Below are 22,436 nucleotides of genomic sequence, written 5' to 3'. Positions count from 1 at the left end.
CTGCAGCGCGTGCGGGAGGCTGCCTTTGGGCCCGGGCAGGCCTTGCTTCCCCTAGTGCACGTGCTGGACCTGGAGCCGCGGGGCTACATCAAGCCCCATGTGGACAGCGTCAAGGTGGGCTAACTGCAGCCTGGGCGCTCCCTGTAGCAGGGGTGTAGTGTGGGCCCGTGGCCTCATCCCACTATTCCCCCTTGCAGTTCTGCGGAGCCACCATTGCTGGCCTGTCCCTGCTGTCCCCTAGTGTCATGCGACTGGTGCACACCCAGGAGCCTGCAGAGTGGCTGGAACTCTTGCTGGAGCCAGGTTCCCTCTACATCCTTAGGTACTGCCAGCCAAGGATCCCCAGACCCCGAACAGGGCACTTGTCTGACACCCACAGAGTCCTGGCAGCAGCCACCATTACGCCCATTCTGCAGACTGGGCAGGTGCTGTGAGCTTGCTACTGGGCCTGGGACCTGGGACTGTACAGGCACTTCCCCATCCCTAGTCCCAGCCTCTGTTTTCTCTTGCAGGGGCTCGGCCCGCTATGACTTCTCCCATGAAATCCTTCGAGATGAAGACTCCTTTTTTGGGGAGCGCCGGATTCCCCGAGGCCGACGCATCTCTGTGATCTGCCGCTCCCCCGCTGAGGAGGTGGGGTTAGGGGAGCCCGGACAGCCCCCTGCAGCCTGCTGACCGCAGACTTTCCCCCCCCCGACCTGACACGGACACGGTCTGTGAATAAAACTGGAGAAGTACCACCCGACCTTGTCTGTGGGGCTGGAGTCTGCAGGGGAAGCCCAGCCTCTGCCCACTCACTGGGAGTCGAAGTGGCAAGTCTCAAGCCCAGCTGAACACACAGTCCCCAGGCAAAAGAACATTTCCTTTATTGTGGCAACTGCTGGAGCCCCAGCCCACATCCCCTTCTCTTCCCTGCACCCGAGTCTCCAATAAATAAGTGAGCGTGCGAAGTTTTATTCACTGCAGCTACAGGCGGCTGCCGAGAGCTGGACCAGCCGCTGCCAGTGGTGGCGGTCATCGAGGAAGGTCACGTCGGCGTAGCGGGTGGGCCTGCAGCAGGGCCCGCCATAGGCACGGCCCTGGCCCCGCAGCCGGGCCAGTGTCAGGCCATGCTGGGTGTGAGCACCGCGAGGGCAGCTGCCGGCGCAGTAGCGGAAGATGACCCTCTCCTCGGAGGTGTAGCCCAGGCCCAGTTCGGCCACTGGCAGGGTCAGGCTCCACAGCTGGCATGGGCTGGCCAGGGCTCGGCGCAGGCGGGCAAGAGGGTGGCGGCTACCTGCAGGGGAGAGGAGGCAGCTGACAATGGACAGGGCCTGGACAGGCAGGAGTTGGGGATCACACGGGGGAGTTGGGGTCCTTACCCAGCCATGGCCTCTGAGTCCCTCCAGCCTCCACTGTGTGCTCAGCCGAGATCTCTCCAGACCCCGCCACTGGGGACCCCAGAGCAGCAGGGCCCCAGCTGAGGTCCAGGAGCAGCCCCAGGGGCAGCAGACAGCTGAGCAGGACTCCTACCAGAGCCATGGTGACAGGCAGGTCCTGAGCGCAGAGCCCCACACCCTCAATATATGGCCCTGTCTGGGCTGGGGGGGGGGGTGTCACTCCTCCCTGCCATGCCCCAAGACTTGGGACCCAGGCAACGGATCCTGCCCCACCCACCTGTGCTGCTACGAGCTAAGGGCTCACACCCCCCGAATCCAGACATTCCACAGGCCCGTTTCCGACACCCCCTCAGCCTCCTGATTTACGAGGGCGGTGCGGCAGCCAGGGCTCAGCCCAGGACGGGTGACCAGCAACCCCAGCCCCACCACCCGATAGCAGCAGGGAGAGAGGGTGCTGTGGGACACCCCCTCACACACACACGATGCAGGCCTTCCCCACTACTCGGGTGCTGAGGCCCAGGAGCCCCTGCCTGGCCTCCCAGGTACAGCAGCCGTGTGGCCAGGGAGGGGGGCCGCCAGGTGGGAGCAGAGGACTCCCCACCAGGCTCCCCGCTGGAGGATTAAGACATCATGCCTGTCTCCGGACCAGCGCAGCCAGTGTCAAAACAGGAAGAGGGAGAGGCTCGGGGACAGCCAAGGGCCAGGACGCCCAGGGCAGGAAGCTCATCCCTGGGGGAGTCCTGTCTCTAGAGGGGACCCTGGGGACCCTCCTAGGGTCCAAGAGCATCAGCCCAGGGGAGGCCTGGGAAGCACTGGGTCTCGGTGACAACCAGCCCACTGGAGGAGGCAGCAGGTCCTGGTGACACAGACTGGTGGCTTCCATGCCTAGCTCTGTGTCGCCCTGGAAAATGAGCCAGCATGCCGTCATCCTCCCCACAGGGTCCGCTGAGGACTCCTCATCACCACGGGGCTGATCCTGACTTGCGGTGACCCTGCAGGCCAGCAGACCCGCCCCAGAGGGTCCTCCAGGCTGTAGTCGTTGTGAGGGCGGATTGCCAGGTGTTTCTTCTGTGGAACTGCTGGCAAGTTCAAAGCAGCAGCTTTCCAGTTGGCAGCCAGGCGTTTAACCAGTGCCACCAGGACTCCTTCGGTGAGGACAGAAAGGACGTAGCACCGCAGCTGGCACAAAGGAGCTTCTGAGAGCTGTTGAGGCAAAGGAAACCCAAACCGCTTGGTCTCGTGTAAAACTCAAACAAGACCCCCCACCTCGAGAGTGGCAAAAAGCAAGTGTCTAACACACTGCCAGGAATCCCTGGGGGTGCCATTAGTTACACGCTCAACCAATAGCCTACAAGGGGTGCCTGGGAAGAAAGGCCTGGTGACCTGCTTCTGAGGGCACGGCCTCGAGAGCCCTATGGGGCAGCTCTGCTCTGCACACGCTGGGCTGCCAGACACTGGAGTCGACCCGACGGCAAGCACCCCGTACACGGTAGGATGGTAGGATGGGGCACCGTGCATGCCAGCAACTCTCTGAGCGGCCAGCTGAGCAGCTGCTACTGAGACTGCAGCCACGGGGCTTTGCCCCAGCCACTCTGCATCAGGAACTCATCTGACGCAGGCGCAAGGAGGCCCATCCCAAGGCGGTCACTGCTGTGGGGATTAGTCAAACGCCGGAGGGAGATGACCCACACCCACGCACAGGCCAAGTTAAACCGCTTTGCTGTGGCTGTGACCCACACTCCTTATGCAGGCTACCTTCAGACGACAAAAGGGAGACACCGAGGCAGTCATGTGCTCAGTCACCCGTAACTGAGACGGAGCTGGGACCTGACCGGAAGCACTGCCCGGCTGCAGGCGGAAAAGCCACAGCCTCAGGAGAAAGGCCCGACAGTCTGCATCTGAACACCAGCCCCTGAAAACCCTACAGAGCCGGGTTCTACGCTGACGCAGGCAGGGGCGCCAGGAGTCAGTGTCCACCTGACGGTAACTGGCTTGCTTTTGGTTGTGCAGCTGGGAGAGGGGGGCATGAATCCACCAGGGCAGGGCAAGAGCTTCCTTTCCGCTGCCCCAAAAAGGCCGGGCGGAAGGATGGGGCAGAGGCCAGACCAACCTGGGACATTCCTAGGAATTAGCCAGACATCTCAAGCATTCCCACTTGGCAGCCAGGGGACTGCAGAGCAGGGCGGGGAAGGCTTGCCCGCCCGGATGAGACGAGGCCCAGCATCCTGCCCCAGCCAGAAAACACGCAACTGGGGTTCAAATGCAGCACCTTCAGCAATATGAACACCAACCCAGTGCCCATCAAGGCGGCCCTCGGCACGTGAACTCATGGATGGCACGGTAGAGCTGTTCCACGGGGCTCTCGGTGACGGAGTTTTCAGATCACCAGGCCTTTCTTCCGACATACCTCTGGGTGGACTCGACCCTCCAACCTTTCAGTTGGCAGCAGAGCACTTAAACTGTTTGCAGGGCAGGGCTCCGCTGCAACACTGTCCGTGAACTTGAAAAACCGTCCTCTACATGCCACCCAGCAAAGCAGGGTAAGAGAAATGTACAGTGGATCCTCGAACCCTGAGGTTTGGGGTACAGAACCCCCTGCAGTTGGAAATCCACATGTAACCTGACTCCCTAAAAACTTTGCTGTTGACAGAAGCCTAACCAGCCACAGAGAGTCGATTAACACAGTTCTTGCCGTAAAGTCACTAGATTCTCACATGAAGACACTCAAACACACAATAGCTAAGTGTATGAAGTGTACGGCAGGATGGTTACCATTCAGTTCATCAAATGGACCATCATAAAGGCCTTCACCCTCGTCATCACGTTCAGACTGAGGAAGTGGTGGGCTCCTCATGCTGGGTCAGGGGTTACAGAGGAGGAAGTGGAAAGGGGGGAGAGGCCGGCACACTTGATATAACTTCACAGAAACGTATCGTAATTTCTGCCCGGTGCTTGTCTTTCCATCTCTCTAAAGATGTTTCTATACAGTAAATCCTTCTTCCACTGTTGGCTTTAGTGTCAGTGCCTGTCTCACAGAAGGGCCCAGGTCGTAAGCGAAGGCAAAGGTGATCCTGAATGACTGGGACATGTCTGCCAGATTTTTTTCTTCCCCCAAATCTGCATTAAGTGGACTGTGCAGTTCCAACCTGTGTTGTTCAAATCAACTGTATAACCAGCTGGTAAGAAAATCAGGGAAGCCCCCAAAACATCACTGAGGAAATGAAAAGTTTCCGGACTGCTGACATAGGTGATGAAGGGGTCTGGGTTTGCAAGGCCACGCAGGGACAGAGCCCGAGCTGAGAACTGCACAGAAAACAGTGCTGGTTGGTGGTCCTGGGGCGCCTGGCAGAAGCAAAGGCCAAACCATTCTGGAAGGGCTTGCTCAGAATTCTGACAGCAAGAGGGCCCCTCACTGACCCCAGGTGCCCCTTCCCAAACTATGGACCACAAGAAACGGTCACCAAGGAGAGTCGGAAGACACAAGACCCCGTGAACTTAGGATGGCAGACGTGTCTGACAAAGATATAAAATAAGAGAGACTTCAAATAAAAACTTACAGCATCAAAAGCCTAAATAGAAGATGCGGTACCATCAAAGCAGACTGGCTGCTCTAGGAAAGATAACTCAGAGAGAGCAACAGAACACAGGTACTACACAGGGCTACACGGAGGGTGAAGGCGGGAGGCCCAGTGAGCTGAACGTGAGCTGAAGAAATTACTCAGAACGCACCACTACGGGGCAAGGTCAGGTGGTCAGTGGAGCAACGAGTTGGAGGGAATGTGAGGGACTGGCAGGTGGCTCAGTGTTTCAGCACTCAGCTAACAGAAAGCTCGGCTGTTTGAACCCACCAGCAGCTGTGGAAGACAGACCTGGCAACCCGCTCCCGTACAGATTACAGCCCAGCAAACCCCGTGGGGCAGTTTTACTCTGTCACGTGGGGCTGCTGAGTCAGAATCCACTCGACAGCACCTAACAACAGGCACTTAAAGGGACCACAAGAGTCCCTGGGTGCTGCCATTACCATACCCAGTTGTTCACCGAAAGGTCAGAGGTTCAAGTCCGCCCAGAGGTAACGCAGCAGACAGGCCGGCAGTCTACTTCCGCAAACGCAACCACTGACAACCTTGTGGAGCCCAGCTCTGCTCTGACGCACACGGGGGGGTGCCGGGGCCAGCAACAACTCAAGGCGGCTGTGTGTTTTTTTTTGTTTTCTTTTGCTTTTTAAAGTTCCAGGAGGAGGAGCCAGAAAGGAGGACAGAAGGGTAAGGAAGCAAAGAAGGCAAAGACTCTTCCAGAATGGATGAAACGGGACTGCTTGGGTGCAGGGAGCAAGCCGAGCTGTCGGCAGCCCCAGGACAGCGAGCGTGCACGCGGCGCCCTCTGGCGGCCGCCTCACTCCTTGAGGGAGAAGTGCATCTTGTCGCTGATCATCTTGCGCTCGGGATTGAGGCGCTTGAGGATCTGTGCCAGCACGTTCACGGTCTGCTCGCTGCTCAGCCCCGTCTTCTTGGTCTGGAACTTCTTGAGCAGGTCCTTGGTGGTCATGGGTTTGCGCGTCAGGTAGCGGCGCACGGCGTCCTCCGTCACCTGCACGTCACTGCGAGCGGAGGGCAGGAGGTGGGTGGGTGCGAGTCAGGGGCCTACCTTGCAGCCCCCGTCCTGCCCCACCACCCTCGCCCACCTACCTGCTGCTGGGGGTGGACTTCCCAGACTGGGGCTGCGGGGTGGACTTCCCGGACAGGCTCTGGGGCCCGGCGTCCATGCGGAGCCGCTTGGCTGTGGGCACGTCGCTGGTCCGCTTGCCTGTGGAAGCAGGGTCAGGGTGAGGCCTGCCTGAGGGGTGGAAGCCCGGGCCAGGCGGCGCGCAATGATAGGTGCTGGGGCCTGGAGCCCGCAGCACGCACTGGAATCTACTCCTCTCAGTGCTCCCGACCACCTCAGCGAGCAACCTAGCTTCCAAGCCTCAGCGTCCTTGTCACACGGGTGACAACACTCCCCATGCCACGAGGTGAGGACGCTGGGCAGGGGTACCAGCTGCTTCGTGCCTTTTCCTCCAACTCTGTGTGACCTCAAGGAAGAGGTCCCTCTGGGCTAAGAGCCAGACATGGAGTGGGAAGAACAAGAGCACAGCTGTGGGGACCAGGGTGGGACGGATGGCTGTGGACCTTGCTCCAGCTTGTTGGCGGCCGCCCGCAGGGTGGACGGGGTGCTGCTGCTCTCGGCGCTCGGTGTGCCGGGCCGGCTGTTCCCCCGGGAGCTGCCTCCCGATGGCTTCCGCTCCCTCTTGGGGGGCGTCTTCTTCTTCTGTTGGAGGCAGGGGTGTAAGTCATTGAGCAGAAGCCCGTGTCCCCCCCACCACGTCCCCACTGGGCTGGGCCTCACCGCCATGAAGAGGGCTGAGGAGGCCTCACTGTCAATGTCACTTTCCTCTGAGCTGTCCGACTCATCACTGCTGTCTGCACAGCAGGAGGGAGGGGTCAGGACCACAAAAGGCTGGGCTGAGACCCCACACTCACTCCTCATCCCGGACAAGCAGGGCCAGGGTGCACCTGAGCCTCAAATGCTGAGGCCAGCAGCGATCCCACCTTTCCTGCGCTTTTTCTCCTGGGGGTTCGGGGCCTTCTTTTCCTCCTCCTCCTCCTTGTCCTCCTCGGGCGGCTTCTCCTCCTCACTCTCCTCACTGCTCTCACTCTGCTCGTCCACACCTGACGGGGCAGGGGGTGAGCCTCCGGGAGGCTAAGTAGTGTCCCCCCCATTCCTACCCCCCACAGCCCCTCACCTACCCTTGGGACCCTCTTCCTGCTGGGTCACTCTGGGCTTGCCTTCCATCTCGTCCTGGGAGCTGCTGTGAGACAGAGTGGGCTCGGGGATGAGCGGGTCCCCCCAGCCGGGCTGGGGCCGCCCCTGCGGCCGCCCGCTGCCTCACCTGGAGCCATCAGACATGTAGTCTACCTCCTGGCCCTCAAAGTCCCCATCGTCGCTGTCCTCGAAGGCCTCGTCATCCGACCCTTTCTTTTTCTTCTTCTTCCTGCCCGCCTTCGCTGGCGGCGCCTTCTTCTTGGCCTTGGGGGGCCTGCCGCCTGCAGGGGGGAGAGGAACAGGTGCAGTAGCTCGGCGGGGCTCGAGCCGGGCCCCGACCCACCCTGCAGCCGGGCCGCACCCTCCTCGCCGCTGGCCTCGCTGTCGTCGGAGGACATCTCCAGGTCGTCCTCCAGGTCGTGGATGCGCAGCTCGCTGGCCTTCTTGCGGCCACGCTTCTCCTTCTCCTCCCCCTCTTCGTCCTGGTCCTGGTCCTTAAGCCGCCGCTGCTGCATGATGCTGAAGTGGTTCAGGACCTTGTTCCTCCTGCAGCGGGGACGGCAGGTGCGGCTCAGCGCCTCCCTCAGAGCCCTCGGGCCCGGCCTTCCCACCAGCCGCACCTTCACCTGGCGGTTCCGAGGGCGGGCAAGTACCAGACGCCATCCAGAGGACCCCAGCATGGGGCACCAAATACCCTGGCATCCTACCAGGAGAAGAGTGGGCCCCTTCCAGTTCACTCTTAGCCCTAAGACCCTCAAGAAAAAGTCTGGGTGTAATGCCAGGGTCTTAACCCCTGCACTGAGTCTTACTCAGATAACAGAATCTAGCCAAAACCTATTAACACCCTTCTGCTTTTGGCCTTCCACACGGGAGACCCGGGTTCAGTGCCTGGCCAACGCACCTCATGCCAGAGGGAGCTCTGGGGCATAGTGCCTAAGGCATTTGACTGCTAACCAGAAGGCTGGCGGTTCAAACCCACCAGCCACTCCTCGGAAGGAAGACTGGGCAATCTACTGCCTTAGTGATACCGCCTCGGAAACCCAAGGAGGGCTCGCTGTGAGTCGGATGCGACTCGAGGGCAGTGCGTTGCATTTTTTGCGTTGCCCCTCACGCGCAGCCCCCACCCGTCTGTCCATGGAGACCTGCGTGTTGCTAGGACGCTGAACCAGTTTCAGCAGAGCTTCCACATGAGATGGACTAGCAAGAAAGGCTGAAGCCCGACTTCCGAAAATGAGCCAGCGAGAGCCCTACGGATGCCGAGGGTCAGATGTGCGACCGATCGTGGTGCTGGGGAAGGACCCGGCAGTTTTGTTCCACTGTGCAGGGGGCTGCTGCACAGAAGGGGAGCGCTGAGTACCACTGCCCAAGGACCTCTGCACAGGGAGCCTGTCTACCCGAGGAAAAGGCTGTCAAATGTCACACCATCCCTGCAGACGCTGATGGCTGCTCCATTCCACATTCCTGTCTATGGGAAGCAAGGGGGCCCAAGGTGCACTCACCCCACGTGGCTGGATCACACTGCAGGTCTCCACTCTGCATGGCGGCCTCTGGCTCTCAGGACACCCTGGCTGCCCCCACACCGGCCCTGCTGTGAAGCTGCCTGGCTGCCTGCCTGTCTCCCCAGTGGACTGTAAGGACTATGAGGTCTGGGAGGTCTGCCTTGGTCTCCCAGCAGGCCACTCACCTCTCCCACTCCTCCTCAGCCTCCTCGGCCGTGAGCGTGCGGTGCCGGGCCAGCGGCATGAAGTTGTACCAGTTGTGCACTGGGAAGGCCTCGAAGGCGCCGTCGGGGCATTGGGTGAAGATGTAGTAGGATGTGTTCTCCGTCACGCCCCCCTTCTTCACACCCTTGAACCTATGAAGAGCCGCAGTCACAGCCTGCCCTGTGAGTCTGGGGCCATTCCATCAGCCCCCAGAGTCCTGCTTCCGCCCCCAGTCCTGTGACCTCCACAGAGGCGCATGGCCTCTCGGAGCAAAACCCAGGACTCTGAGCTCTGTGCAAATAATCTGTGAGGCCTGGGCAGCCTTCCAACCATGTGAGCCTCGACTTCTGCACCTGGAACAAGGGCCAGCCTGCCAAAGCTGCAGAGCCGAGGGGCCAGCCCCCACAGCTACACAGAGCTGGGCAGGTGCCAAGCTATAGAGACAACCCTGGAACCAGAGCCAACTGCGTCTGTGGACTACGTGGGGGGGAGGGCCTGAGGAGCTGGGTGGGAACGGGACAGGAAGGTACGAGACTCTGAAGTCAGAGCTAGCCCAGATCGCCGTCACCGTGAGCCAGGAACACTGTCCCGCCTCCTCCCGGCCCCACCACAAACTTTTCCACCTAGAATCAGAGCCATCTTTGTCTAGGAGCCTCACCTGCCTGCAACGGGCCCAAGGCTCTCCAACATCCTGGTGTCTGCTGCCTTCACCCGCCTTCTCCAGCCCTCTGGGCACTGACCACTAACATTGAGCTTTTACCACTAACTCTCCGGACACTTCCACCACACACTGGAACAGGCCCTGGAGCCCGAGGCCCATTTCACAGCTCTGTGCACACCTGCATGTACGGAACCCCTACCCCTCACCACTCTCGCCAGCCGCCCTCTCCAGGAGTCCCCGCTGACCCCCCTGTACATCCCTTTACATGCACAGCCATCACTGGGGCTTCCTGCATCCCAGCACTCAGAGCCAGGCACCAGAATCCACTCAGCTCACCCACAAAAGAAAACCCTCAGCTCAAACTGACAAAAGCCACTGGCAACAGCAGACAGGAAGCTTAGAGGTAGTAAGCTCATGCTCCTGTGGGAGGAGCAACCCAGAAAAGAGAGTGCAAATGGCTGCACAACTCGAAGAAGGGGATCAGCGTGGAGACACTCCTGACCTGGTGCATGGAATAAATCAATAAATAACACCCTTGGAAACCAAACTTTCCGGACACAAGGACACTGGAGGAGCCCCCGAATCCACTGCCTGGAATAGACTTTTAACTCTTCCAGCAGAACCATGCTATGAAGCTATTGTTATACTGAACACATTCAGCTCCACAGAAGGTCTGCCCTGAGCCCAGCACTCACGAACAGAATGACGCCTAGCCGAGCAAAATGCCAGCGGTGCTTCTAAAGCACGGGGAGAACTTGAGGGGCAGCCTACACTAACCGTGCAGAAACAGGAGAGGCAGACAGAGAGGCTGACCCAACGTGACACCACGTAACCACTGGCAACAAACTGGACATGGCAGTCCTGCCCTGTCACCCCCCATAAACAGAAGCTGCGGCTCAAGGTCTGCAGCTGAACAGGGGTGGCCCCTAGCCTGGCCCCGCCCCACGTACTTCCGGCCCGCCTTGCCGTTGACGCGCAGCAGCCAGGGCTGGTCTTCCGCGCGGAACTCCTTGAGGACGATGCCGTACTTCTTCCGGCGCGCCTCCTCGCGGAGCTTACGGTTGAACTCGCTGCCGGCGCCGGACTCGGGCATCTCCTCCTCCTGGTATATCTTCTTGTTGCTCAGGTCCCGCTCCAGCCGCGCCTGATGGGGAGGGGCCCAGGGAGAACAGCCTCAGGGGCGTGGCCTCGACCCGGGCTGGGTCCCGTGGGCAACAACCCTCACTGTTGTCAAGGTGAACTGCGGACCCGAGGCCGCTACTACCTGCTCGGCGAAAATGGGGTGAAATGTGAACACTCGGGGAACCTGAGGAGGGCAGTACGCGGAACCTAGCTATATGCAGATTCTTCACCTCTTTGTAAGTTTCTGGTTAGTTCCAAATTAAAAGTTCAACAACAAGAAGAGAAATAGGACCATTGTAGCAGTGAACAAAGACAGTAACAAATCGCTGCTGCAACTGACCCACTTTTTCCTCTGCAGCAGACGCTGGCATAACAGGCTTGTTGTTGTTGTTGTTAAGTGCCGTCGAGTCGTTTCCGACTCATAGCGACCCCATGCACAGCAGAACGAAACACTGCCCGATCCCGCACCAGCCCCACAATCCCTGCTATACTCGAGCCCATCATCGCAGCCACTGTATCAATCCATCTCGTTGAAGGCCTCCCCCTCTTTCGTCGACCCTCCACCCTACCAAGCATGACATCCTTCTCCAGGGAATGATCCCTTCTGACAACATGACCAAAATAGGTGAGACGAAGTCTGGCCATTCTTGCTTCCAAGGAGCATTCTGGCTGCACTTCCTCCAGGACAGATCTGTTAGTTCTTTTAGCAGTCCATGGTACTTTCAGCATTCTTCGCCAGCACCACGACTCAAAAGCATCAACTCTTCTTCGGTCTTCCCTATTCATTGTCCAGCTCTCACATGCATACAAGGTGATTGGAAATATCATGGCTTGTGTCAGGCGCACCTTAGTCCTCAAGGAGATATCCTTGCTCCTCAGCACCTGAAACAGTTCCTTCGCAGTTGACTTTCCCAATGCTACACGTCGTCTAATGTCCTGACTGCTGCTTCCGTTGGCATCGATTGTAGAACCAAGCAACAGGCTAGGCTTTTCCAAATTCCAGTCGCCTGGCAACTTAGCAGTATCTGGTGATGCAAACACCGTCGGCTGCTAACAGTCCAGTCCACCGACAGGCCCTCGGAAGGAAGGCCTGGGATCTACTCCCACAAATTCAGTCGTTAACAACCCTACAGAGGATAGTTCTACTCTGACACATATGGGGTCGCCATCAGCTTGATGGCAACTGACCTGTAGCTGGTCCTCAAGGTCCAAAACGGTTTGCACTCAATGACTAACTTAGGTTGGTGGCCTGAATCCACACAGTGGAACAGCAGAAGAAAGGCCTGGCAATTTGCTTCCAAGATAACCCTATGGAACAGTTCTGCTCTGACCCACACATGCGGGGTTGCCATGGGGAGAAATGGAACTGGTGACTGGCTTCCTCTTAGTGACTAGTGATCTGGGCCGGGGAGAAGCTCCTGCGAGCTTCTGGGTGATGGCTGTTGCTGCTGGACGCTGTCCAGCTGACTGCCACTCACAGCAAGCCCACATGGCAGAGGAGAACTGCCCCACAGGGTTTTTTAGGCTGTCCTCTTTACAGGAGCACATTGCCAGGTCTTTCTCCCGTGGAGCCGCTGGTGGGTTTGAGACGCCAACCTTTCGGACTGCGGCTGAGCGCTTAGCCACTGTGCCGCGCGCTCCTCCTTGGATGAGTGATGGAGCACGCCCCCCAGTGAGTGGTGAGGGCTTTGCCAACACTGTCCCCCGTTCAGCTGCCAGGCTGAGCTGCAGGAGGACACAGGAGAGGACGAACGTGTGTGCTTGGACATGGCGTATAGCTGGAGATCCTGGAAGGTAGGCGCCCCACGAGGTTTCAAATGGACAGTGGCCCTCTCTCTGGCAACAGGGTGCCTTGGGCAATGACCCCCCTACCTGCCCAGTGTCTGCATGGGCAGTGCCACTGTTACCCTTTCTCTCTCCGAGTTTCATCAGCTCAGCTGGATGTGGCCCTATGTTAATACTCAAAAGACACTGTGCCCGCGAACAAGACGAACAGCCACGGGAGGGCCTGAGGTTCCTGGCTCCATCTAGACCCTCGGCCAATGCCCTGCTGAGCACGTCCCAGCCTGAATGCCCACCCTGCCCCAAACACCCAACTCACGCATCCAGCTGCCTGCTCGTCTCCTCTTTGGTATCTAACTAGCAGCTGAAATCTACAATGCCCATCCCAAGTCCACTTTCCCTAGAGTCCCTGAGTGGCACCAACAGTTACGCGCTCAGCTGCTAGCCAAAGAGCTGGTGGTTCAAACCCACCGAGAGGTGCCTTGGACACAGGCCTGCGGACCTGCTTCTGAAAGGTCACAGCCTTGAAAATCCTGGGGAGCAGGTCTGCTCTGCACACATGGGGTCACCAGGACTTGAAATGGACTTGACGGTTACTAAAAGCCACCACCACCGACACTTCCTCAGTGAGCGGGACCATCTGTGACTTCTCTTCCTTGTCCCCAGATTTCCAGTCTATCCACAAATCCTGTGGGCTCCACCTTGAAACCACATCCAAATCCAACCACTTTATTACCTCCGTGTGCTCCAGGCCCCCATCAGTGCTGGAAAGCCCCATGGAGCAGTAGTTCTATTCCGTAACACATGGGTTACCGTAATTTCAGGTCAACCAAAGGGAGGGAAAAGAAAACAAAACCCAAATAGCTCCCAAAGGCCCCTCTGCCTGCAGGGGCCTCTGTAGCCGTCTGTAGGCTGCAATCCCCGCCCAGCCCCTTCCTGCCCACCAGCAGGCATAATTCCTCAGTGCCCTCCTTTAAGGAGAAGGCCTCCTGCAGGGCCTGCCCAGTCCTACCTGCAAGGATGCTTGGCTGCTAGGCCAACGTCTCAGTCCTCACCTGATCTACACTCCGGGAGAGCAGCGGAGCGACCAGCACCCGTTCTCCCTCCCTCACCCCTGCGATACTAGGGGCTCACCTGATTCCAAGCAGCGAAGTTGACTTTGTCGGCCGCATTGAAGGCCATGATGTTGTATTTTTTTGTTGTGTTTCTGGAACAGGCAAAAAGAAGGCAGTGCACATTCAATCATTCACTCACTCAACAAAACCCCCCGGCTCAGCCCTTGGTTCCACACAATCCTGCTGTCAGCTGCCGCGGACTTGGACCCCACCTCAGGGCGACCTGTGAACCCAGAGTGAAATATTGCTCAGTCATGTGCCACCCCCTCAGGGTGACCGTTGTGATCCATGGAGTTTTGACTGGCTGATTTTTGGAAAATCGCCAGACCTTTCTTGCTAGTCCATCTTAGCCTAGAAACTCTGCTGAAACCAGTGCAGCATCTTCTTGTTGTTGTTGTTGTTGTTGTTGTTGTTATGTGCCACTGAGGCGGACCCGACTCACAGCAACCCCTCTTTGGGTTTCCGAGGCAGTATCACCATGGAAGTAGGTTGCCCCATCTTCCTTCCAAGGAGTGGCTGGTGGGTTTGAACCGCCAGCCTTCTGGTTAACAGTCAAGTGCCTTAGGCACTACACCACCAGAGCTCTTAGTGCAGCGTCCTAGCAAAACACACACCTCTGCTGACGGACGGGTGGTGACTGTGCACGGGGTGCGCTGGCCAAGCACTGAACCCGAGTCTCCCACGTGGAAGGCAGCAATTCTACCGCTGAGCCACCACTGCCTCACACCAAACCAAAAAAACCAAACTCACTGCTATCGAGTCGATTCTGGACTCACAATGACCCCGCTGGGTTTCTAAGGCTGTAAATGTTTATGAAAACAGATTGCCTTGTCTTTCTTCTGCAGAGCAGCTAGTGGCTTCAAACACCTGACCTTTCGGTTAGTGGCCAAATGCCTTAACCACTACACCACCAGTGCTCCTTCCTGCCTCAAACCAGTTATCATCAAGTCAGTTCCAGCTCATGAGGACCCATGTTGTCACAGCAGAACTGTGTTCCACAGGATTTTCAATGGCTGAGTTTTCTGAAGTAGATCTTCAGGCCTTTCTTCTGAGGTACCTCTGGGTGGACTCAACCCTCCAACTATTCAGGGAGCACCCAAGAGCATTAACCATGTGTACCACCCAGGGACTTCTTGCTGGGGACCCATAAAAAACCACATAGTGTCCCAGTCTGTCAGATAAACCAGTCCCGTACTCTCCCAATCAAATGCCAAAATAGAGCAGGAAAAAAAAAAAAAAAAGAAAGAAAGAAACTCACTGCTGTCAAGTCAATTCAACCCATAGCGACCCCTCTTTGGGTTTCTGAGGCGGTATCTCTACGGAAGTAGATTGCCCAACTTTACTTCTGAGTAGCTGGTGGGTTTGAATCACCAGCCTTCTGGTTAGCAGTCAAGTGCCTTAGGAACTACACCAACAGATTGGGGGGAACCCAGGATGTAGTGCTAATAGAGAACGTGGCCCTTGTGGGGAAGGGCAATCAAGGAATACTTCCCAGAGGAAAAACTCTGGAACTGGGTTTTTTGTAGGATCATCAAGATTACACACAGTGGAATCACAGTTGGGGAAAAGAAATTTCTTTCAGAGAGAACAGCATGTACAAAGGCCGGGAAATGAAAGAATGCCTGGCCAGTTTGAGGCAGGTCAAGGACTATGTCTTTACAGTGAGAGTGTGGGGCACTAGGCCAGGAGACTGAACTGGGCTGTGTACTAATGTATTCGAAGACCCCAGCTGATGCAAATGGATAACACACTCGGCTGCTAACCGAAAGGTTGGAGGTTCGAGTTTACCCAGAGGCACCTCGGAAGAGAGGCCTGGCTACCTACTTTTGAGAAATCAGTCACCGAAAACCCTGTGGTGGAGCACAGTTCTACTCTGACACACATGGCTTGCCATGAAACAGAGTCGACTGCTGGACAACTTGGTGTCAACGTACTCGCTCATCCATTCACTCATTCATTCATTCAAACACAGCGACTTACTCATTCATTCAAAAACACTGATCCCCCAGAAAGGCCTCAGCTCAACACCAGCCCGCCCTCAAGGCCCTCCCAGTCTGCAGGTAGAACTAAAACTCATGACAGTTCGGGTTCCGTGTTCTAGGGGTAGAGATAAGGTCAGAGACTTACTTGGGAACTCGGACAACATACTCAGTGACATTCTGGCTGCTGGAGCCCTGCGGAGAGAGAAAGCGAGATGGTGAGTGAGGAGCTACCGATGCCGCCGCCAAGACGCTCCAACCTCGCCTCATACTCACTAGGGCCGCCATGGTCAGGAGTTTGGGTCCGCCTCCTCCTTTTCGCCTCTGCGTCCCTCAGGCCCGGGGAAGCTGCCCTCTCAGTCTCGGGACTCTGTCCCTGAACGAGGTGTCAAAGCGCTCAGCGACTCCGATCCCCGCTCTACCCGGAAGCCGCGCTCAGCAGTCGCATCCGCCTGGACAAGTGGCTCCTGGCCGGTCTACGGCTGCGCCGCCGCCCAACCCGGAAGCGAAATCTTCCGCGGTCCACGTCGCTGTGGCAACCACCTCTCTACTTCCTTGCCTCTCTGCGCACTCACATTTGTCCCTCTTCTTTCTTCGAACGGAACAAATTCCTGCCTATGAAGCGTCTTCTTTCGCTCGCCCTTGCGTCTTTTCCTGTATATACCGTAGTTAATTGCATCCTGACCCGTGGGAACGCCTTCCTCCCTGACGTCAGCGCTAAGACCGCAGAGAATCCTGGGTGGGGAGGGAACAATCCCTCTTCGCGGGCTCCCAGAAGCTCCGTGGTTACGCCACCTCCCTTCGGAATCGAGTCCAAGGAGGCTACGTCACCATAGCAACCGAAGCTTATTCTTCCCAGCAGAGTTGCGGTGGCTCTACCTGACCCTGTTTGGGGTTCATTTCCTGCCCCTATACCGGGCCCCCCCCCCCCGCATCTGGCAGACTGGTCGACCCAGGGCCCCTTGTGACGTTGAGCGGAGGCAGGCGGGATCAGGGCCTTGGTGGGGATGGTGCGCGACCACCGCTGGGGCCGCTGGCGGGATGGGTCTGTGCAAGTCCAAGCTGCCCCAAACGGGCAGGCCCCTGAAACCCCGAGACAAGGGTAACATCGTGGGGGTCATGGCTTATTGGGAGGAGGAAAAGGGGGGCTGTGGTGGGTAGAAGAGAGGTGCTGGGACCCATCCCCCACCATCCAAATGTGGACCCGCCCCCATACAGCTGCGCATGCTCGCTGCTCAGCAATTCATTGACCCTGTAGAAATACTTGAGCGCATGCGGGGGGCATATGTGCTGAGTTCTGGGAACTCAGCAGAGAATGTGTCAAACCAGTTCCCTGCCCTCTTAGAGATTACAGTCTAGTGGGCGAAACAGTCGCAAACAATGCGACGCTCCAGGAGAGAACAGGGCTTCCAAGTGGGAGAGGGGAGATTTAAGCTGGGCCCTGGGGGATGAGTAGGAGTTGATCAAGCAAAAGGAGAAAGGGAGCAAGATACAAAAACGGCACCATAAACAGCAAACTCCATTAATGTATCTGGTAGCTTTGGACATTTCATTTATTCCTTAAAAATAGTTGGCAGTTGAGTCGATTCTGACTCATGGTGACCCCATGTTTTACAGAATAGAGCTCCATAGGGTTTCCTGGCTATTATGTGTCTGTGTGTATACACACACATAGATCACCAAGAAAAATATGTATATATATGTATGTATGTATTGATTTGGGTGAAAGTTCACATACCAAATTCATTTTCCATGCAGCAGCTCATACACATTTTATTTCATGATATTGATTGCAATGGGAGCTCTGGTAGCATAGTGGCTAAGGCACTTGACTGCTAAGCAGAAGGCTGGCTGTTCAAACCCACCAGCCACTCCTCGGAAGGAAGAGGGGGCAATCTACTTCCATAGTGATACTGCCTCAGAAACTGATGGAGGGATGGCTATGAGTCAGGTCCGACTTGACAGCACATAACAACAACGATTGATTGCAAAGCCCATAATGTAACAGTTCTCTTCCAGTTTCCTCCCTGTGGTTACCTTTTCCCCATGTCTTTCTTTCCTATGCATTTCTGCCCTCTGAGCTATCTCTTTGTGCAAATACTGCCTTTCTGTTCTCCCATGGTTGATTGTTCTAAGGAGTGTATCTACCTGGTGTAAATGTTCCATCTTGTATGTCTGTCTGGTGTTTGGCCGGTAGCCACAGGTGGTTGTTGTTATGTGCCATCGAGTCGGAACCGAGTCACAGTGACCCCTCTTTGGGTTTCCGAGGCAGTATCACTACGGAAGTAGATCGGCCAACCTTCCTTCAGAGGAGTGGCTGGTGGGTTTGAACTGCCAGCCTTCTGGTTAGCAGTCAGGTGCCTTAGGAACTATGCCCCCAGAGCTCCTTGGAAGCCCAGGAGTGAGTTCAATTCCAGGCCTGAAGGGTGACTAGGGGCATGGACTCTGAGGTTTCACCAGTCTCTATCAGACCAGTCAGCCTGATCTTTTTTTTGATTTTGAGTTCTGTTCCACATTGTTCTCCCACTGTCTCCAGGGTCTCCTGCACTGATCCCTTTCCGAGGGGTTGACGGTGGTCTGTCTGTATTATTTATGGAAGCAGATTGCCAGGCCTTTCTTCTGTGGTGCCAGTGGCTGTGCCTGAACCCTAGCCTTTTTTTTTTTTAGGTTAGTAATGTAGTGCAAATCATTTGTGCCCCAAACTACTATATGTTGGGGACTGCGCCAAGCACTAGAAATCTAGGGATGAGCAAGACAGAAATGGTCCTTGTCCCCTTGGAGTGCAGAGTCTGGCTGCAGAGACAAACAAGAAGAAACCATTTACCATGAACAGTAAAATGAGTACTGACTGCGGTCAGTGCTGTGAGGAATGAGACAGGAAAAATAGGCATGGGGAGGTTCTCTATTTGTTTTGGTTTTGGTTTCTACTCAAGCCCACTCAGTACTGTTGATGTTGTTAGTTGCTCTTGACTCCACCTCCCTGCGACCTCATGCATGCAGAGTAAAACTGGGCCCCAGCGAGTTTTCAGAAGCAGACCACCAGGCCTGTCTTCCAAGGCAACTCTGGGGGGGGTTGAGTCCAACCTCTCAGCAGTAGTCCAGCTTCACTGTTTGTGCGGCCCAGGGGCTCTTGGGAGGGCTTTTAGATGGAGGATGGAGACGGACTGCCGTGTGAGCTGTCACCGACATGACTAGAGCGGGGGTCCTAGGAAGATGGAATAGTGAGACGAAGGTCCCTAGGGAGGGATGAGTGTGAAATCTTCCGGGAATAGAAAGGCCACTGGGGCCACAACCTTCCAAGGCAGGAAGGGAGTGTGGTGTGAGATGAGTCTGAGGATGTGGGTGTCTAAGTCTCCTGGTGCTGCTGTGACAGAAATGCCAAAAGGGGGGAGACTATAACAAACAACTTCATTTCCTCCCAGTTTAGGAGGCCAGGAGGCCAAATTCAGGGCACCAGCTCTGAGGGAAGGCTTTCTCTCTGTGTTAGCTCCAGGAGAAGGTCCTTGCCTCTTTTCGGCTTCTGTCCTCGGATCCTTGGAAATCACGTGGCCTGGCATCTATCTTCCCCCATTTATGCTTGCTTGTAAAAAAAGCACAGTCCCAATGTCACCAAACCACATGGCAGGCCATTAATTCAAGTCCATTCAAAGTCTCAAAGTCGTCAGAGCCTGGCAGGCTGCTGAACAATGACACAGCTACATACAGGGTTCAAGTGTGCCATAAGCCAGAGACCATTCCCTGTTTCTTACATACAGGAAGCAGATCATATACCCAAAGCAGCTACTCAGCTGCTCCAATAGATTCCACCATGGAGTTAATTACCAATCTCACCATGGGGAATAACTACATTCAGTTGCCCAGCCACTCAACCAGGCCCAGCCAAGTTGACACGCAAACTTCACCACCACAGTAGCTGTCTTCCAAATTGCTTGGCAAGGATGTGATCCATAACAGTGGTCCAGTCCCTGCCTCTCCTGCATGCTCAGCTGTAGGATGGCAGTTGTGAGCATTCACAAATGTTCTGTGAGCAAAGCATCTGGCCTGTCAAGTTCATCCTCATGTACATCAACCCTCAGCAACGACACCCAACACACAGCATCTCAGGCCCATGTGCCCCCCGGTGCCACTCTAGGGCAAAATTGGGTATGCCAGGAGACCTATGTCCAATGTCGTCCAACAATGTGCATTAATGTGGACACAGTCACACTGGTGCCCACCAGCCCCAAAGCCACAATTCATCTACCTCTGACATAGTTCCAGATGATGGCCATAACAGAAACACCAGTAGTGAGTGGCTTTAAAGATCAGACATTCATGTTCTCACAGTTCAGGAGGCTAGAGTCCAAATTCAGGGTGTGGCTCTAGGAGGAGATCCTTCTTTGTCTACATCAGCTCCTAAACCCAGTTGTTGTCCATCTCATGGAGACCCCCTGTGTGTCAGAGAAGAACTATATTCTGTAGGTGTGGGAGTTAAGTTGTGTGTCAACTTGGCTGGGCCTGATTTTGAGTGGCTGGGCAGCTGGATGTAGTTATTCCCCATGATGAGACTGGTAATCAGCTCGATGGTGGAATCTGCTATGAGTAGCTAAGCGGTTGCCTCCAGGGTGTGACCTGCTTCCAGTATATAAGGAGAAGATTTGGGAAAGGTGTTTAGCTTTTGGCACATCTGGATCCCACCTTTGGCTGAGTCTTCCTCTCAGTGGCCTGTCATGTTGCCTGCCGATCTTGGGACTATTTCTGGATGTGAACTAGTGCCCTGCCATGTTCTTTGCTAATCTTGGAACTGTGCCATTTTACTTGTTGACCTTGGGTTTGTCAGCCTCAGCAGCCAGCAGTTAAGAGAGGCCTCCAACTTCAGTGGGTTGGGAGCAAGAGGCAGAGCTGAAGCCCAAGGTTGAGGGACCTTCACCCAACTCCTCGAGCCGGTACTCTGAACTCAGACTTCTAGCCTCCTAAACTGTAAGAGAATAAATCCTTACTTGTTAAAGCCATCCACTTGTGGTATTTCAGTTGTAGCAGCACTAGAGGGTCAGAACAATAGGGTTTTCAGTGGTTGATTTTTCAAGAGTAGATTTCCAGGCCTTTTTTCCAGGGCACATGTGTGTGGACTTCAACTCCTAACCTTCTGGTTAGCAGTTGAGTGAGTTAGCCATTTGGGTCACCCAGGAACTCCTTGGCGTTCCTGAGCTTATAGATGCATCTGCCATAGGTCTGTCCTCCTCATCCCTGTGTGTGTGCATGTGTGTGTGTGTGTGTATTCTGCTCTTTTTGATAAGGTTTAGAACTCACCCTACTCTAGCCTGACCTCATTAACATAACAAAAGAAAAGCTTTGTTTCCAAACAGGGTCCTATACCTGACAAAGCAAAGAATACCAGAAAAATGTTTGCTTGTTTTCTTGACTATGCAAAGGCATTCAACATGGTATAGGTACAGGAGTTAGGATTTCAATACGTATTTTGGGGGGCACATGATCCAGTCCTTAACACCCCCTCTTCCCTGGGCACCCTAGATGTCCTCAAGTCCCCCCTGATCATCTTCGTGATGGGCGGTCCAGGCTGTGGCAAAGGGACGCAGTGCAAAAACATGGCGACCAAGTACGGCTTCTGCCACGTGGGGCTGGGCCAGCTGCTGCGGCAGGAGGCCCAACGGGGCACCCGGCGGGGACGGCAGATCCAGGACATCATGCTGCGGGGGCTCCTGGTGCCCACGGTGAGAGCTGGCTGGTGGAGGGCAGGGTGGAGGGGGCACACAGGGGTCAGCTTCTCGGGAAGGCCTCATGGGGAGGCTGCATGAGGAAGGCCCTGGCCCCCAGCTCGGTGGCTGCCTCAGTGCAGTGAGTCTCCATCACCTCCTCCACAAAATGGGGAGACCAGCTGGACCCCTGTCAGAAGGCTGCAGTGAGGGTTGGATGACAACATTCCCATAAAATGTTCAACGCAGTGCCTGGCACTTAAGTTGTTGTTGTTATGTTGTTGTTGTTATGTGCCGTCGAGTCAGACCCAACTCATACCGACCCCACCTTGGGTTTCTGAGGCAGTATCACTATGGAAGTAGATTGCCCAACCTTCCTTGCGAGGAGTGGCTGGTGGGCTTGAACCGCCAGCCTTCTGGTTAGCAGTCAAGTGCCTTAGGCACTATGCTACCAGAGCTCCCTGGCACTTAAGACATGCTCTATAAAATTAAGAACCAGTTGCCATGGAACCGATCCCAACTCATGGCAACACCATCTGTGTCAGAATAGAACTAAGTTCCATAGGGTTTTCAGGGAATGATTTTTCAGAAAAAGATCACCAGACCTTTCTTCGGAGGTGTCTCTGGCTGCACTTGAACCTCCAGCCTTTTGGTTAGTAGCTGAGCTCGTTAACTGTTTGCACCACCCAGAGACTCCTGTAATTGTTTGTTGTTAGTTGCCATCAAGCAGTCACCCTACGTGACAGAGTAGAACTGCCCCATCGGGTTTCCTTGGCTGAAATCATTTAGGGTCTTTTCTCCCAGGAAGTGGCTGGTGGGTTTGAATTGCTAATCTTTCCTTTAGCAGCTGAGAGCTTACCCATTGTGCCACCTGACTATAAACTAAATCCAAACCTGTTACTGTCTGATCAATTCCAACTCCTAAGAACCCTGTGGGACAAAGTAGAATTGCCCCATTTCTAAGGCTATAATCTTCACAGAAGCAGATTGCCTCATCTTTCTCCCACAGATGAGGCAGCTGGTAGATTCAAACCACTCACCTTTCAGTAAGCAGCTGGACACTCAAACACTGCACCCCCAGGGCTCCTAACTTGTCTGAACCAGCCTCAAAATGAGGTCACTTGTGCTGAGCTTCACTTCTCTAAACTGAAACCTAAATCTACTTCCTGTAAATGTCTAACCTTCCCAGTAGCCCCCGTCCAA

The 22,436-nt window shown here is 55.7% G+C and overlaps 4 protein-coding genes across 4 annotated transcripts in view; 2 read left to right on the top strand and 2 right to left on the bottom strand.

The window, feature by feature from the left end:
* ALKBH7 (alkB homolog 7) overlaps window positions 1-675 on the top strand; it is a 4,098-nt gene extending 3,423 nt beyond the window's left edge. The window contains exons 2-4 of the mRNA XM_007954490.1: window positions 7-114; window positions 198-322; window positions 513-675. Coding sequence (XP_007952681.1) covers window positions 7-114; window positions 198-322; window positions 513-675 — 396 coding nt within the window. The remainder of the gene's footprint in view (window positions 1-6; window positions 115-197; window positions 323-512) is intronic.
* Window positions 676-953: 278 nt separating this feature from the next.
* On the bottom strand, window positions 954-1,521 carry PSPN (persephin). The gene is made up of 2 exons (XM_007954489.1): window positions 1,362-1,521; window positions 954-1,276 (listed from the first exon to the last, which is right to left on the bottom strand). Exons 1-2 carry the CDS (start codon window positions 1,519-1,521, stop codon window positions 954-956), a joined length of 483 nt encoding a protein of 160 aa, XP_007952680.1.
* A 4,250-nt stretch (window positions 1,522-5,771) lies between these two features.
* GTF2F1 (general transcription factor IIF subunit 1) lies at window positions 5,772-15,828 on the bottom strand. The gene is made up of 13 exons (XM_007954448.1): window positions 15,817-15,828; window positions 15,689-15,735; window positions 13,581-13,653; window positions 10,493-10,686; window positions 8,863-9,033; window positions 7,540-7,724; window positions 7,306-7,459; window positions 7,163-7,224; window positions 6,965-7,084; window positions 6,762-6,835; window positions 6,545-6,683; window positions 6,065-6,182; window positions 5,772-5,976 (listed from the first exon to the last, which is right to left on the bottom strand). Exons 1-13 carry the CDS (start codon window positions 15,826-15,828, stop codon window positions 5,772-5,774), a joined length of 1,554 nt encoding a protein of 517 aa, XP_007952639.1.
* Window positions 15,829-21,083: 5,255 nt separating this feature from the next.
* Window positions 21,084-22,436, top strand: part of LOC122151449 (adenylate kinase isoenzyme 1) — a 37,415-nt gene continuing 36,062 nt past the window's right edge. Inside the window, exon 1 of the mRNA XM_042782765.1 lies at window positions 21,084-21,251. Coding sequence (XP_042638699.1) covers window positions 21,084-21,251 — 168 coding nt within the window. The remainder of the gene's footprint in view (window positions 21,252-22,436) is intronic.

The sequence above is a fragment of the Orycteropus afer genome, unplaced genomic scaffold (genome assembly GCF_000298275.1).
Source record: "Orycteropus afer afer isolate SDZICR_OR568_19922 unplaced genomic scaffold, OryAfe1.0 scaffold00461, whole genome shotgun sequence".
Lineage (NCBI taxonomy): Eukaryota > Metazoa > Chordata > Mammalia > Tubulidentata > Orycteropodidae > Orycteropus > Orycteropus afer.
This window is presented reverse-complemented; position numbering and strand designations above follow the sequence as displayed.